Source organism: Cupressus sempervirens, chromosome 11, assembly GCF_028749045.1.
Source record: "Cupressus sempervirens isolate cs-2001-9-10 chromosome 11, ASM2874904v1, whole genome shotgun sequence".
Taxonomy (NCBI): domain Eukaryota; kingdom Viridiplantae; phylum Streptophyta; class Pinopsida; order Cupressales; family Cupressaceae; genus Cupressus; species Cupressus sempervirens.
In genome coordinates, this window is record NC_143128.1 from 843,888,028 (window position 1) to 843,900,458 (window position 12,431).

At 34.3% G+C, this 12,431-nt stretch overlaps 1 protein-coding gene and 1 pseudogene across 1 annotated transcript; one reads left to right on the forward strand and one right to left on the reverse strand.

The window, feature by feature from the left end:
• Positions 1–265: 265 nt before the first annotated feature.
• On the reverse strand, positions 266–4,865 carry LOC149532187 (autophagy-related protein 8C-like). Its single transcript, XM_089808444.1, has 5 exons — positions 4,817–4,865; positions 4,349–4,404; positions 945–997; positions 636–754; positions 266–378 (listed from the first exon to the last, which is right to left on the reverse strand). Exons 1-5 carry the CDS (start codon positions 4,863–4,865, stop codon positions 266–268), a joined length of 390 nt encoding a protein of 129 aa, XP_089664570.1.
• Positions 4,866–5,274: 409 nt separating this feature from the next.
• Positions 5,275–6,074, forward strand: LOC149532188 (glucan endo-1,3-beta-glucosidase 11 pseudogene; annotated as a pseudogene).
• The last annotated feature ends 6,357 nt before the right edge of the window (positions 6,075–12,431 follow it).

The following is a 12,431-nucleotide window of genomic DNA, read 5'->3' on the forward strand; positions in this document are numbered from 1 at the left end:
ATAATTAAACAAGCTATTCAAAAATAATAGAATTTACATTTCTAAACACAGAGGCATCTTGCTCAGGAGGACAATACTTATTTACAAACGACTCCTATACAGTTTAGTTTTCTTTATCTTAATAACATTAAAGATGATTACAATATAATTTGGTAGTTAAAATCAGAAAAGTAAGTCTTGTCCTAGTAGATAAATTGAGTGAGTGAATATTCACTCTAAATGCAAGGAAATTCATTTACTGCCAGATCTGTTTGGTTCACTGTAGCTAGTAGCAAGCAATCAAATATTCATTGCCAAATGTATTTTCTCCACTATATGTAACATATAGGAATCCATCCTCATCGTTGTGCTCATCATATATTGAGGACATTATAGCAGCTGCAAAAATTAAGAAGTGGCATTTTAGTTATTAATAGGCATTGAAAGACAACGAAGCAAGATTTTATTCATCAAAACATTAATAAGCCAAATGTAAAATGTCAAGTAGTTTGCACACAACAGCAATGCCAAAATGTAACTTTTGGCGTAGCCAACAAAATAGACCATTGTAAACAGGATTGTGTGTATAAGAAATATTTAAGTCTATCTGCAATATATTGAGATGCAAAGATAAAAAAAGAGTAGTAGTGACAGACCAGTGGGAGGAAGGACATCGTTGACAAAAATAAAGATGGCCTTCTCTGCACTTAGCTTAATCCTTTTTCGAATGACATAGACAAACTGACCAACTATCAGATCAGCTAGGACCAAGTATCTGTGTCGAAGTATCATGAAAGTATAAATTCATGTACAAATGGGGCAAATATGTAATGCCATTGAGTCACCAAAAACAAAAGGAACAAATATTCAGCAGAACAACAACACATCGGTTTCATCAACCATTGAGTATTTCTAAAAACTTAACAGCTAACTGCTATTCTCAGAAAAACTTAACGACTGCCTACTTTTTCTTGTCAATGTTTGGGATGTCACTCCTCTCTGCCTTCTCCACAATTACCTGACAAAGAAAATAAACTATTAAACAAACAAAAAACACTGTACCATTTCAAAGTTACAAAAAATGTACTTACTGACACCTTAAAAATAGCAATTGCACATCAAAGCTTATGATATAATACCGGTGTAACATTTTTAAAATATACTTGCGCAACACTGAAAATAGTAGCGCTACAAAAGAAGCCTTAACCAATCATTCTATGAGTAAAAAAATTACTTGCTTGGTAATGTTGGACATAACATGCCCATAATATGCAATGCTTTAAGTGACATTATAATATTAACCATAGTTTCAATCTAAGTGAACCCGGTATGTTTTTATATGAATTTTTTTGGGAGTTCTGGATATATTTATATATATAGCTAATTTTTTAAAAAAAAATTAAAATTCTTAGTAGACACATTATAATATTAACCATAGTTTCAATCTAAGTGAACTCGGTATGTGGATACATGATTTTTTTTTTTGGGAGTTCTGGATATATTTATATATATAGCTACTTTTTTAAAAATTATTTAAAATTCTTAGCACTGGGTATCCATGTGCACCCCAACAGAGCACCTTTTCTCCATGTCTGTGTATCCAAATGTGGGTGCACACCATAGGGGAAAAAAGCCCTACCTGTGAGCATCCAAACACACTAGCACCCACATCCCGCACCATAAATCATTATACTGGAGTGACGCAATGTAACAACGCTCAGTTTTCATACCATTGGTGATAAGGTCATTGAAAAATCAGAATCTATATGACCTTAAACAATTAAAGCTCCTCAACAACAGAGCAACCAACATCGCTGTCAACATTTTTTGCAATGAACCCATGCCTCTATGACCTCACCCCAGATGGCCATATTCATGATCTTTGTAGTTGAGCATTTTAAAACATGGCTGGTGTCTTAAATGGGAAGCAACAATTTCCTTCTAGAGTATTTTTTGATAAAAAGCTTGTGTTGCATGTAGACAATTAGTAAAACAAATTTTAGAGACAATAATGCTATTTGCCAGATTTCTAAATTTTTGGTTGAGATTTGGTGCACCCTGTGACATTGTCATTCCACATCAAAAGATAAGAGGAACCAAGTTGCAAATTATTTAGCAAAGAGAGGGATTGATCAAGTTAACATCTGCAGTCAGGTCTTATACTATTACTTTCCAAAATCATCCCTTAGATAACTTCTCAATTTAACATCATTATTACTTGGAATGCATTTTTGTCACACATCAAAAGATAAGAGGATCCAAGTTGCAAATTATACTCATTGGGTCTTATAGTAGTACTTTCCAAAATCATCTCTAAAATAACTTTTCAATTTAATTACATCACTATTACTTGGGATACAAGAATGTTAGAGGACTGTTCGAATCCCAGGCACTTTATTCGAAGGTAAAACATCAATTAAATCACACAATCTTAAAGCCTAGTACATAATGATTTGATAAACTCACAACTCAGTAACCCTTAAAATGTACCTCAAAATAATCTGCTAGAAAGCACCAACAAAGATGAATATGATAGCCATGCTACAAAACCTTTTTTAACCAAGCATATTTTAATGATTTAATTGATATTTTCAGGTACCTGTGTGGTTGGCTTAAAAAAGAAAATTCAATTGTCTTATTGTAGCTTTGTGCCAATGTTTCAGCTCCTATTTCTCTGCTTGTAGATACATGTAGTATGGACATTACCAGAAGCTACAGATTTCTTTGGTAGAACAGATTATCAAAGCATATACCTAAATTCAGTCCAACTCATATTGTACCGTGGCTACTATTGAGCTTTGTTGGATGTGGCAACTCCAGTTTGGTAGTTTTTTTTGCCTTGAGACCTCCACTTTTGCAAAGTAAAAGGAGTCATATCAATATGAGTCCATGCAGTTGTATTTTGCTGAACTCTTAACAGAATGGCAAATTCCAGGACTCGTGTTGTACTTTTAAATTATCCTATGATGTGCTTCTAAGCATCCTATTTAATAAGAAACCATATTCTGTTTACCCAAACCAACATCTTAGGAAGCTTTTCATTTCTATTATATTTTGAAAGAATTGTTGTCCTTTCGAAAATTAACCTACAAAAAAATATGATTCAGATCCAAAATTGTCAACTACTAAAAACAATATTAAACTAGGATGAAATGTGCTTATAACAACAGCTCCCTAGAACTGAATTAAAGATACCCTTAACTATTTAGATAAGGCAAACATAAATATCCTCAAAGAAATCCACTGTCTATCATAAAACACAGCTGAGATATGCAAATTATCAACGCCAATGTTCTAATGACACTATGAATAAATCTGGTGTTTCAATAAAATGTATGCTCAGTGTACGGTGTTGAGATAATGGGTGTTGCACACATTGCATAATATTGTTATTTGATTTTTTTTTTTTTTTATTATGTAATGTTGTACCTAGATGGACGTGCAACATGTAAAGATTCCCATGGAATATTCTTGATGAGTTGTATTGTAACATTGTGAAAATATTTTATGTAATTATTTAATATTGGGGAAGAGAATTAAATGCCCAATATTAAATGTGGGGTCAGTGGGTTAGGTAGCACATGGTTTTTTAGCACATGGTTTATGTAATACCACTTGGTGGTTTTGTGGGACTTGCTACTATATAAGCAGCCACAAGGGTAGTTGTTGTAGAGAGTGAGAGTGACAAGGAGAAGACAAAGGCAAGAGTCGAGCAAGACAAGGCTTGACAAGTTAGCCAAGGGAGCATTTGTGAAAGTTGAAAACATGGCATGGGATGTGTGGATTCATGCTTGTTCACATAGTTTGCTCGGTTGTGGCTATGGCCATGAAGGCTTCCATAGTTGTATGGCAATGGTATTTTTTGTTGAATAATACATGGTGATGGATGCTTTTGGAGGCTGGGTTTTTCCCTCAATGAGGGTTTCCCAGGGTATATCTTGTGTCACAATTTTGTGGGTATGTTGTCTATTCTCTTGCATGTGGATTTTAATTCTGTGTTTATTTTAGATCTATTATGGGTTATGTGGAAACGGTTATATTCTTTATTGCCAAGTTTCCCTACATACGAATCAACCAAACCTGGCATCAAGTATGCTAATAACTCAGTCCCTAATTAATATCTCACTTCTCTCAAAACTTAAAATAGGGTAAAACTGCACTACTATTAATTATTAGGTGTTTGAGCACTGTGTGTGCCCCATTGTTTTGCAATTTGAAAAAGATAGAGAAATGTGAAGAGAAAATGTATTGGTAAAATATTAGCCACAACTTGTGCATTGATGTCGAACATCAAACCCATGATTACAAATGGTCACTGAATGCTAAAGTTGTTGAATACTTGAAATGTTTTAACAACTAAAACACTTACTAAAATTCTATTGGGATATTTGTCCCTGATTCTCGCAGCTTCAACTTTTCTTTTCTCTGCATGATAGATAGCATTGTCAGAACATGGAGAAGACTAACAAAATGCATTGTAAAATAGTAAATATAGCATATATTAATGGAAAACAAAAGAATATGGCAAACAAACTCAATTCTATAAAGCCTAAAACTCAATAAATCACATAACATTACTCACCTAGGTCTCGCCTTGCTCTTCTTCTTTTTTAAATCTGAAATTGTATAGTTTGATAAGAAGAATAAATTAAGATATTTAAAATCAAATAATCTATATAAAACAATTGGATAGAACTTATGTATATAAATATCTGAATACTTCGAATATTTAACTATGCAGAACTCATGTATCAAAAAATATCTGAATATACATTTGACAATATTACAAAATACAAACAAGAAGACTTGATTGACTGTAAATTGATTAAAACCTAACCCTCGTCTTCAGAGCAAAATTGTTGAAATAAGAGTTGCATGACGGGCATGGTAATCATCACAATCTAGCCCCCCATTGGATGGTACAACAATATTTTATGTTTGACAGCTATGTGAGCCAAACAAAAAGTGACGTTATGGGGAGGGAAGGAAATCTGAAGTTGGTCAGGGTACTCGCTTAGTTAGCTTGATGGCAACATTTGTCTACTTGTGCTGGCAGAGGTTCATAGTGGTGAATTTGGTGGATTGATTAGAAAACAACGGTGTTATGTTAAATTTTTGGATGTTATGTTTGAAATGACAGTCAGATGATTCATCATCAAGGAACTTGTAGAAGTCAGTCCAAGTCAAGTTTGCTTGATCTGCAATCTTTGTGGTTTTTCCTTTTACCACTTTCTCATTTTGATGATAGAATCTAGACTTTCTAATTTTCATATACAATGAAATGTTAATGAAATTATGGATGAATCTGGAGTATATTGTGAATCAAAAAAATCTAAATGCTTATACAAATAGTTCCACTATGAAATCCCAAAGATCGGCTCACTGACCATTATAAAGTGTAAAAAAAATTCAAATCTATGGTGGTTTTGAGTGATTTACCTGGGTAACTACCTTTGTAGGGTTAAGCAACGGGTGGGGCGGGAGTATTGGCATCACCTATGGCCAAATCGTGGATAACCTGTTGTCTCCAGAGTGGGTCGTGGGGTTTTTGAAATCAATCAACATCGAAAAGGCGAAATTATACAATGCAAATCCGCGGGTTTTGAGAGCTTTTGCAAATTTTGAAGTGGAACTTGCAGTGGGTTTGGGAGACAAATACGTGAGCAACATGACAGATCAAGCAAAGGCAAAGGATTGGATAAAGACAATTGTGCAGGCATAGTTACGAGCCATGAAGATCATGAGCATCGCAATGGGAAATGAATTTTTTACAGGCAATGGACACGGATCTCATGATGATGCAAAATATCCATTCAATGCTGGTGAGCCTCGGCCTGGACTCCTTCATTAATGTCTCCACTGCACACTCCAGCAGTATACTTTCCATCTCTTACCCTCCATCCACTAGCATTTTCAATCCTCAATTCACCGCTTTGCTCACACTGCTTCTCGAGTTCCTCACAAATGCCTACCCTTTCTTTGCCTACAAGGTCGATCTGAACCAAATCCCGCTGGATTATGTATTGTTTCAACCAAATGATGGCATGATGGACAACAATTTGTGCTATGACAATGCAACGGACTTGTTTTACTGACGCAAATCATAATGGACAAGATTTTCATAGATTTTTCTAAGATTTTATCATATCAAATCATAATGGACAAGATTTCTTGAAGATTTTCCTCATTATGCAAGAATTAGAAACTGACGGACCAAGTCGATGATAAAAAATTGCTGACTGAAGATGGTATATCTTCCAGTGAGTGAAGATGGTTTGTAGGCGTCAGATAATTTCCAATTGCAGGCAATCCCAATGGGAAAGCCTATCGGCTAAAAATGAATCAATAGTTGCCTACTGTTGCGTATTTATTAATTTGTTTGAAAAGCTATTAATCGGCTAAATATTTTCGACGTGAGACAAAATCCCTCTACACTCAAGTCTAGAGGGAAAGCCTATCGGCTAATAAGTTTTATTATAGAAGTTGTTCTTTTCCAATAAAATAAATGCAACATTTGATTACCCGTCATTAGTAGGTAGATGACAGATTTTTATTTTTTTATCAGTAGATTTTATTTTAGATTTTAAAATAGATATATATTTGAGCTTGTTATTTTTCATTTTCTTTGCTAATCAAAAATCCCAAAAAAAAGTTCTCAAAAAACAGTATTCGACTATAGGGTCAACCTCCTTCCATACCTTGGCTTGGACCCTTGAAGCCATTCATGAGGAAACATTGGCTCTTTCAGCCCCTAGATGGATACTTGTGAAGCATATCTCCTCGTTCTTATGGCATTTTTTGCCACAGTTACTTGAACCTCTGGGTAAGACCATCCGGATGGATGACACTGTTAGGCTTGTGCCTCACATGGATGCTAGGATTCTCATTTCGCTCCTTCCCGGGAAAGAGATCTCTGCAGATATCACTGTTAAAGTGTTAAATGATAACTTTTTTTGTCCTATTGAAATTTTAGGAGGCTTGAATGCTTGTTTTCTTTGCAGGAAAGAGGTTCATCTCAAGAAAGACTGCCCTATTGTTAAAAAGGCTTCTACTAAAACACCTAATCAAGCTAACCCTAATCCTCCTTCTAGCTCTACATCTCATGTTAACCCCTCTAATGCTTTAATTTACAATGTTCCTCCTTCTCTAAAACCTTCTGGTACTTCTAGTGCTTCTACCTCCACTCCTCCTTCTAGTCAGCAACATTTACCACCCCCTAAGCCAGTGTCTGGTTGTGATGATGGTTTTATGATGATCAAAAAAAGGAAGAAGAGAAAGGGGAATAATACTGGAAACAACAAACCCAAGATTCCTTCTGGTAAGCTTGTCACTCCTCAAACCCCCACTGATTCCTCTCCTATTATTGAAATGATTGGGTGCCCTACCCTTGTTACTGAATTTGATAAACCTATGTCAATTCCTCAAAAACTCCCTCCCAAAGTTTTTAAAGAAATTGATGATGATTGTTTGTTTTGAAATCATTCCAGCTATCGATTCTTCTCAGAATATGCTTGGTATGGATATGGATTCGTCTGATTTTGATGATGATCCTAGATCTGATGGCCTTACCACAAAAAGGTGGGGGAGGCTACCTAGGTCTAAAAATAAGCCCTCAGGTAAGAAGATTGGGGATAGTACCACTAAATCCATGTTGTCTATTGAAGTTGTGTGCCTAACCCCTATCAACATGTCCCAATGAATTGTTTATATTGGAATATTAGGGGCCTCGAATCCCCAAAAAGAAAATTTTTCATCAAGCATTTGTTGAATTCTTTTAACTCTGTTGATATATTTATGATGCAAGAAATTAAAGCTATTAGTTTTACTCTTGAAACTAATCTTAATTTTATTTGGAAAGACGCTATTAAATTTTTCTCTGACCACACTAGGGGTAGGGGAGGAATTGCTCTCCTGGTTAATCCCAAATGGAGAGAACTCATTACTACTAATGGTGTTTCTCCTTGTTAAAGAGTCGTATGGTTTATCATGAACATTGATAATAATCTCATTGGTTTTTGCACTATTTATGCTTCTAATGATACTAAAGAAAGAATATCTTTTTTGAATTGGTTAACTGCCCTTCCTGATATTCCGTGGTTAATTGGTGGGGATTTCAACATGATTGAGTCCCATAATGATAAAATGGGTGGCAATCCTTTCAGATGGAAAGAAAATGAAAATTTTCATTGGTCTAAACTTATAAACTCCAAAAAGTGATTTGATCCTCTTGCTAGTAATAAAGATGTTAATCCTAGAATATGACACACTTGGTGCAATTTCTAGCAAGGTCATTCACAGATATATTCTAGATTGGATCGCTTCTATGGTAATAAGGATTCCATCTCCTTTCTCCGTGATAATCTTAGGAATATTGTTCTGGTCATCGCGACTACCCTATCTGACCATCATCCTATATTCACCTATATCAACATCAACTTTTCTCCAGTATGACATAAGTTTGCTTGTCCCAAATTCTTGCTGAATTCTAATCTTCTTCTAGATGAAGATCTTCTCTATGCCATCCAAATCATTAGAAACATTAATTATTTTAACCTTAAAGATCTCTCTACGATTGATAGATGGGAGGCTAATCTTCCTACTTGGAAGTGTTTTCTCTAAACCATTGGTCAAAAGTGTGCCAAGGATTATAGGTTCATAGAAAAACATGTCTTGTGAACTTCAAAATGTTGAATTCAATGTTTAGGTTGATGCTTCTAAGCCTGATCTCATGGCTTAGGTTATAGCCACTAAGGATGCCCTGAGTAAACATCAACAAACCAAAATTCAAGGTGCTAAGATCCACTCTAGGGCTAACTGGCTTCATCATGGGACCGTGGATCCAAATTCTTTTTTAACCTTCTTAAATAGAAGAATATTAAAGAGTCTATTCATAAATTTATTATTGACAATTGGGAAATGTCGGATGCTAACATCATTACTCAAGCTTTTGCTGACTACTATAGAAAGCTTTTTACTTCGGAGAACTCGATGGGGGTTGATGAAATTAGAAACAAATGCAAGCCTCTTATTCCCAATAAATTGGATTCTAAAGACGTTCTTAGCCTATCTAATTCTATTTCCATTGATGAGATTAAAAATGCTATAAAAACCCTTAAGGATGACAAGGCCCCTAGGCCTGATGGGTTCCCTATTGAATTTTATAAAGCTAATCTCAATTGGATCAGTAAAGAAATGTTCAAATTGTATAATGAGGCCATGTACTCTGGTTCCCTAGGTCCTGATATCAATAGTGGTATCATTAAGCTCCTTCCCAAGGAAGGGAACAACTTTTATTAAAAACTAGAGGCCGATTGCTCTCCTTAATGTTTCTTATAAAATCTTAACTAAAGTTTTAGCTCTTTGGTTGGTTCACATTCGCCCCAAATTTGTTTGTGCTACTCAAACTGGTTTCATAAAGGGTAGATACATTGTCGAGAACATTATCACTAGTTGGGAAGCTATGGAATGTGCTAAATGTTCTCATCAGAATTATGCTATGCTCCTTCTTGACTTTGAGAAAGCTTATGATAGAGTTGAGTGGAAGTTTATCATTATGATGTTGCAATGCTTTGGTTTCCCCCCATTTTTCTATAATGTTGTTCAAATTCTACTCAAAGATGCCTATGCTCAAGTTGAAGTTAATGGATCCCTCTCTGAACCCTTCCCTCTTGGTCGCTCCATCAAGCCAGGTTGCCCCCTGGCCCCTGCTCCTTTTTTTATTATCGTTGAAGCTCTATTCTATATTCTTAGAGATAACACTTTGTCTCTTGAGGTTAGAGGTCTTTACCTTCTTAATAATGATGAGCTTATAAAAAATCATTTTGTTGATGACACTGCCTTATTTTTTGAACTCACTAATAATAAATTTAAAAAATATGCAAATCAAGTTGGATATGTTCTGTACCATCTTTGGTGCTCGTATTTCTCATGCTAAATCCATATGCTTAAGTTGGGATGAGAAGCTCCTTGTTTGGTTTAATCAGCATGGTTTCCAATGGCGAGGCCCTAATAAAATTGTCAAGTATCTTGGTATTCCCTTTTCTGTTGAACCTTCTCTTAAAGATATGTGGTCTTGGATTAAGCCTAAGCTTGAGAATAAGCTTAATAAATGGCATAAAAGGTCTTTATCTCTTACTGGTAGAATTCAAGTTTGTCAAAAAAATGTTGTCCTCTTATAGTATTTATTACTCTTCTGCTTGGATGTTCAATAATTATCAAATTTTAGAAATTCAAAAGGCTATCAGACACTTTCTTTGGTCTGATGGTAGAGGCAATAAAAAGTTTCATGCTATTAAATGAGAATAGTGTCATATTGATAAAATCCTTAGAGGGTTGGGGCTTAAAGATCTCAAGTTGCAAGGTATTGTCCTCTCTGCCAAATGGATCTTCCACTATCCGAAGGGTGATAGCCCTTGGAAAGTACCTGTTAGACATAACATAGAAAGGGGCTTCCCCAAAAAAAGCCAGAACTTGGAAAAATCTTCCCTTTTGTGACCTTATTGTTGGTAATTTCCTGGTTATTGTTCAAGGTTCTACTATATTCAAATCTATATGGCGAGCTCGGAACCATGTATAGATATTTATCACCGATAAGGAATTCTTTAACAACAAGAAAATCCATGGTGAAAGATCCATTTGGTGGAATTTAAACCTAAATGGAAAGCCCCTTGCCTTATCCCAAGGATGTTTTGCCAAATTTTGGGCTAAGATTGGTATCACTCAATTAGTTGATTTTTTTTCAGGATAAGCTTATCCCTTGGGAAGATCTCAAGGTTAAGTTTAATATTCTTGATTCTCATAAAAAGACTTACAATATGATTTTACAAGCTTCTAAAGACCTTCCCTCTGTTTGTCATGTGGATTCCCATACACACTTAAAATGTCAGTGGCCAGATGGGGTCATTTTGGATAAGCTTAAAGCTAAGAATATTTACAAGATCATTGGTCACAATGAAGATATTATTGATCACATTAACAAGATTTGGTATAGCTCTTTTCATATTAAAATTTGGAATAAAGTCCTTGGCAATATTTGGAAAAGTCTTGTGGAGCCTAAAATAAGATGTTTTAATTGGCTGGTCTTACTTTATAGACTCCCAATTAAAAGAGATAACCATAATTTTGATTATTGTAACTTATGCAGGTTGCCTGAAATTGGTAGACATATTCTTCTTGACTATCTTTTTGCTAAAGAAATTTGGAATCTTTTTGGAATATATTATCTTGTTAATGTGAATATTCTTGAAATTGTTACTAGTCATATTAACGGTCTTAGTAAAGATGCTAATTTCTTTTGGAATATGTTGTCTTCTAACATTCTTTGGCAGATTTGGAAATGCAAGAATGAGGAAAAATATCAAGGTAAGCCGAGGATTCTTATTGATTTTTTTTTGAAAACTCACCTATTTTAAAATCTTTCTACAGGTTCATACGATCATGATGGTCGAAAATGAGAAGCTAAGAAGGTTTCTCAAGGATGGGCACGCCACATTCTTCTACTATGAGCTCAAGCATAAAGGAGAACCCTTGACGATCTATGGGTTTTTGAACACACTTGCAAGAGACTTAACAAAGAAATCAAGAGAAACCTTAATACCAAGAACGAGGAGTTCTTTATGCTTACCCAGATCCAGGAGTGCAAGAATATTGTTTGGATGGAAGGCCCACTTGAGTGGGACATGTGGGTCGATATTTACTTTGATATTCTGCACTAGTCCTCTTGCTGTTTTTGTTTTGTTCCTTTTGTAGTTATGGTACTTTGATCTCTGTTTGAGGCTCTGCCTCCTCATTTGTTATTTGGTGAACTCATTGTATTTTTTGATCTCTTTATAGTTAATATAAAAAATAAAATAAATGTAACATTGACTAGAGCTGCCATGAATAGGTAGACTATAGATTTTATTTTATTTCATGGTCAATATGTTTTATTATAGATTTAAAAATAGATATATATTTGAAGTTGTTCTTTTAGAAAATAAAAATCAGTATTTCAAATAAATGCTCACTCTTTCTTTTTCTTAAATGAGCTAAGCATTTATATTATTTTATTTAGGAAGAGATATCTAGAACATCAAAATTGAATCAATTTGTTTTTTAAAATTTTTTTTATAATAAACATTTTTTATTGAATTTTTAAAGTAATATAAATAATATTAACTTACAAAATAAATGGATGGAATCAAACCTCAAGAAAATTTCCAAGAAATAGAAATAAAAATATATATAATCACACTAAAATTACATATTAAAAGTCATTGAATTAGTATTTCTTTAATTTTTAATTTTTTAGTGAATAATTATTTTTATAATACTTGGAAATAAATAAACATTTAGAGTAGCATTTTCTCACATTTATAAAAAATTGTAATATAGAAATTTGTATTATACTATTTAGAAGAGATAATTGCTCCATTCTTCTAGGAAGCAACAAAGTCAATAGTCAATCCACCGCT

Excerpts from the sequence above, each read along its gene's own strand:
- LOC149532187 (XM_089808444.1), bottom strand. The coding sequence starts at position 4,865 with ATGCCCGTCATGCAACTCTTATTTCAACAATTTTGCTCTGAAGACGAG. Across the intron at positions 4,405-4,816 it reads ATTTTGCTCTGAAGACGAGG|AGAAAAGAAAAGTTGAAGCT; the intron begins GTTAGGTTTTAA and ends TCTATCATGCAG. Across the intron at positions 998-4,348 it reads AATATCCCAATAGAATTTTA|GTAATTGTGGAGAAGGCAGA; the intron begins GTAAGTGTTTTA and ends TTTCTTTGTCAG.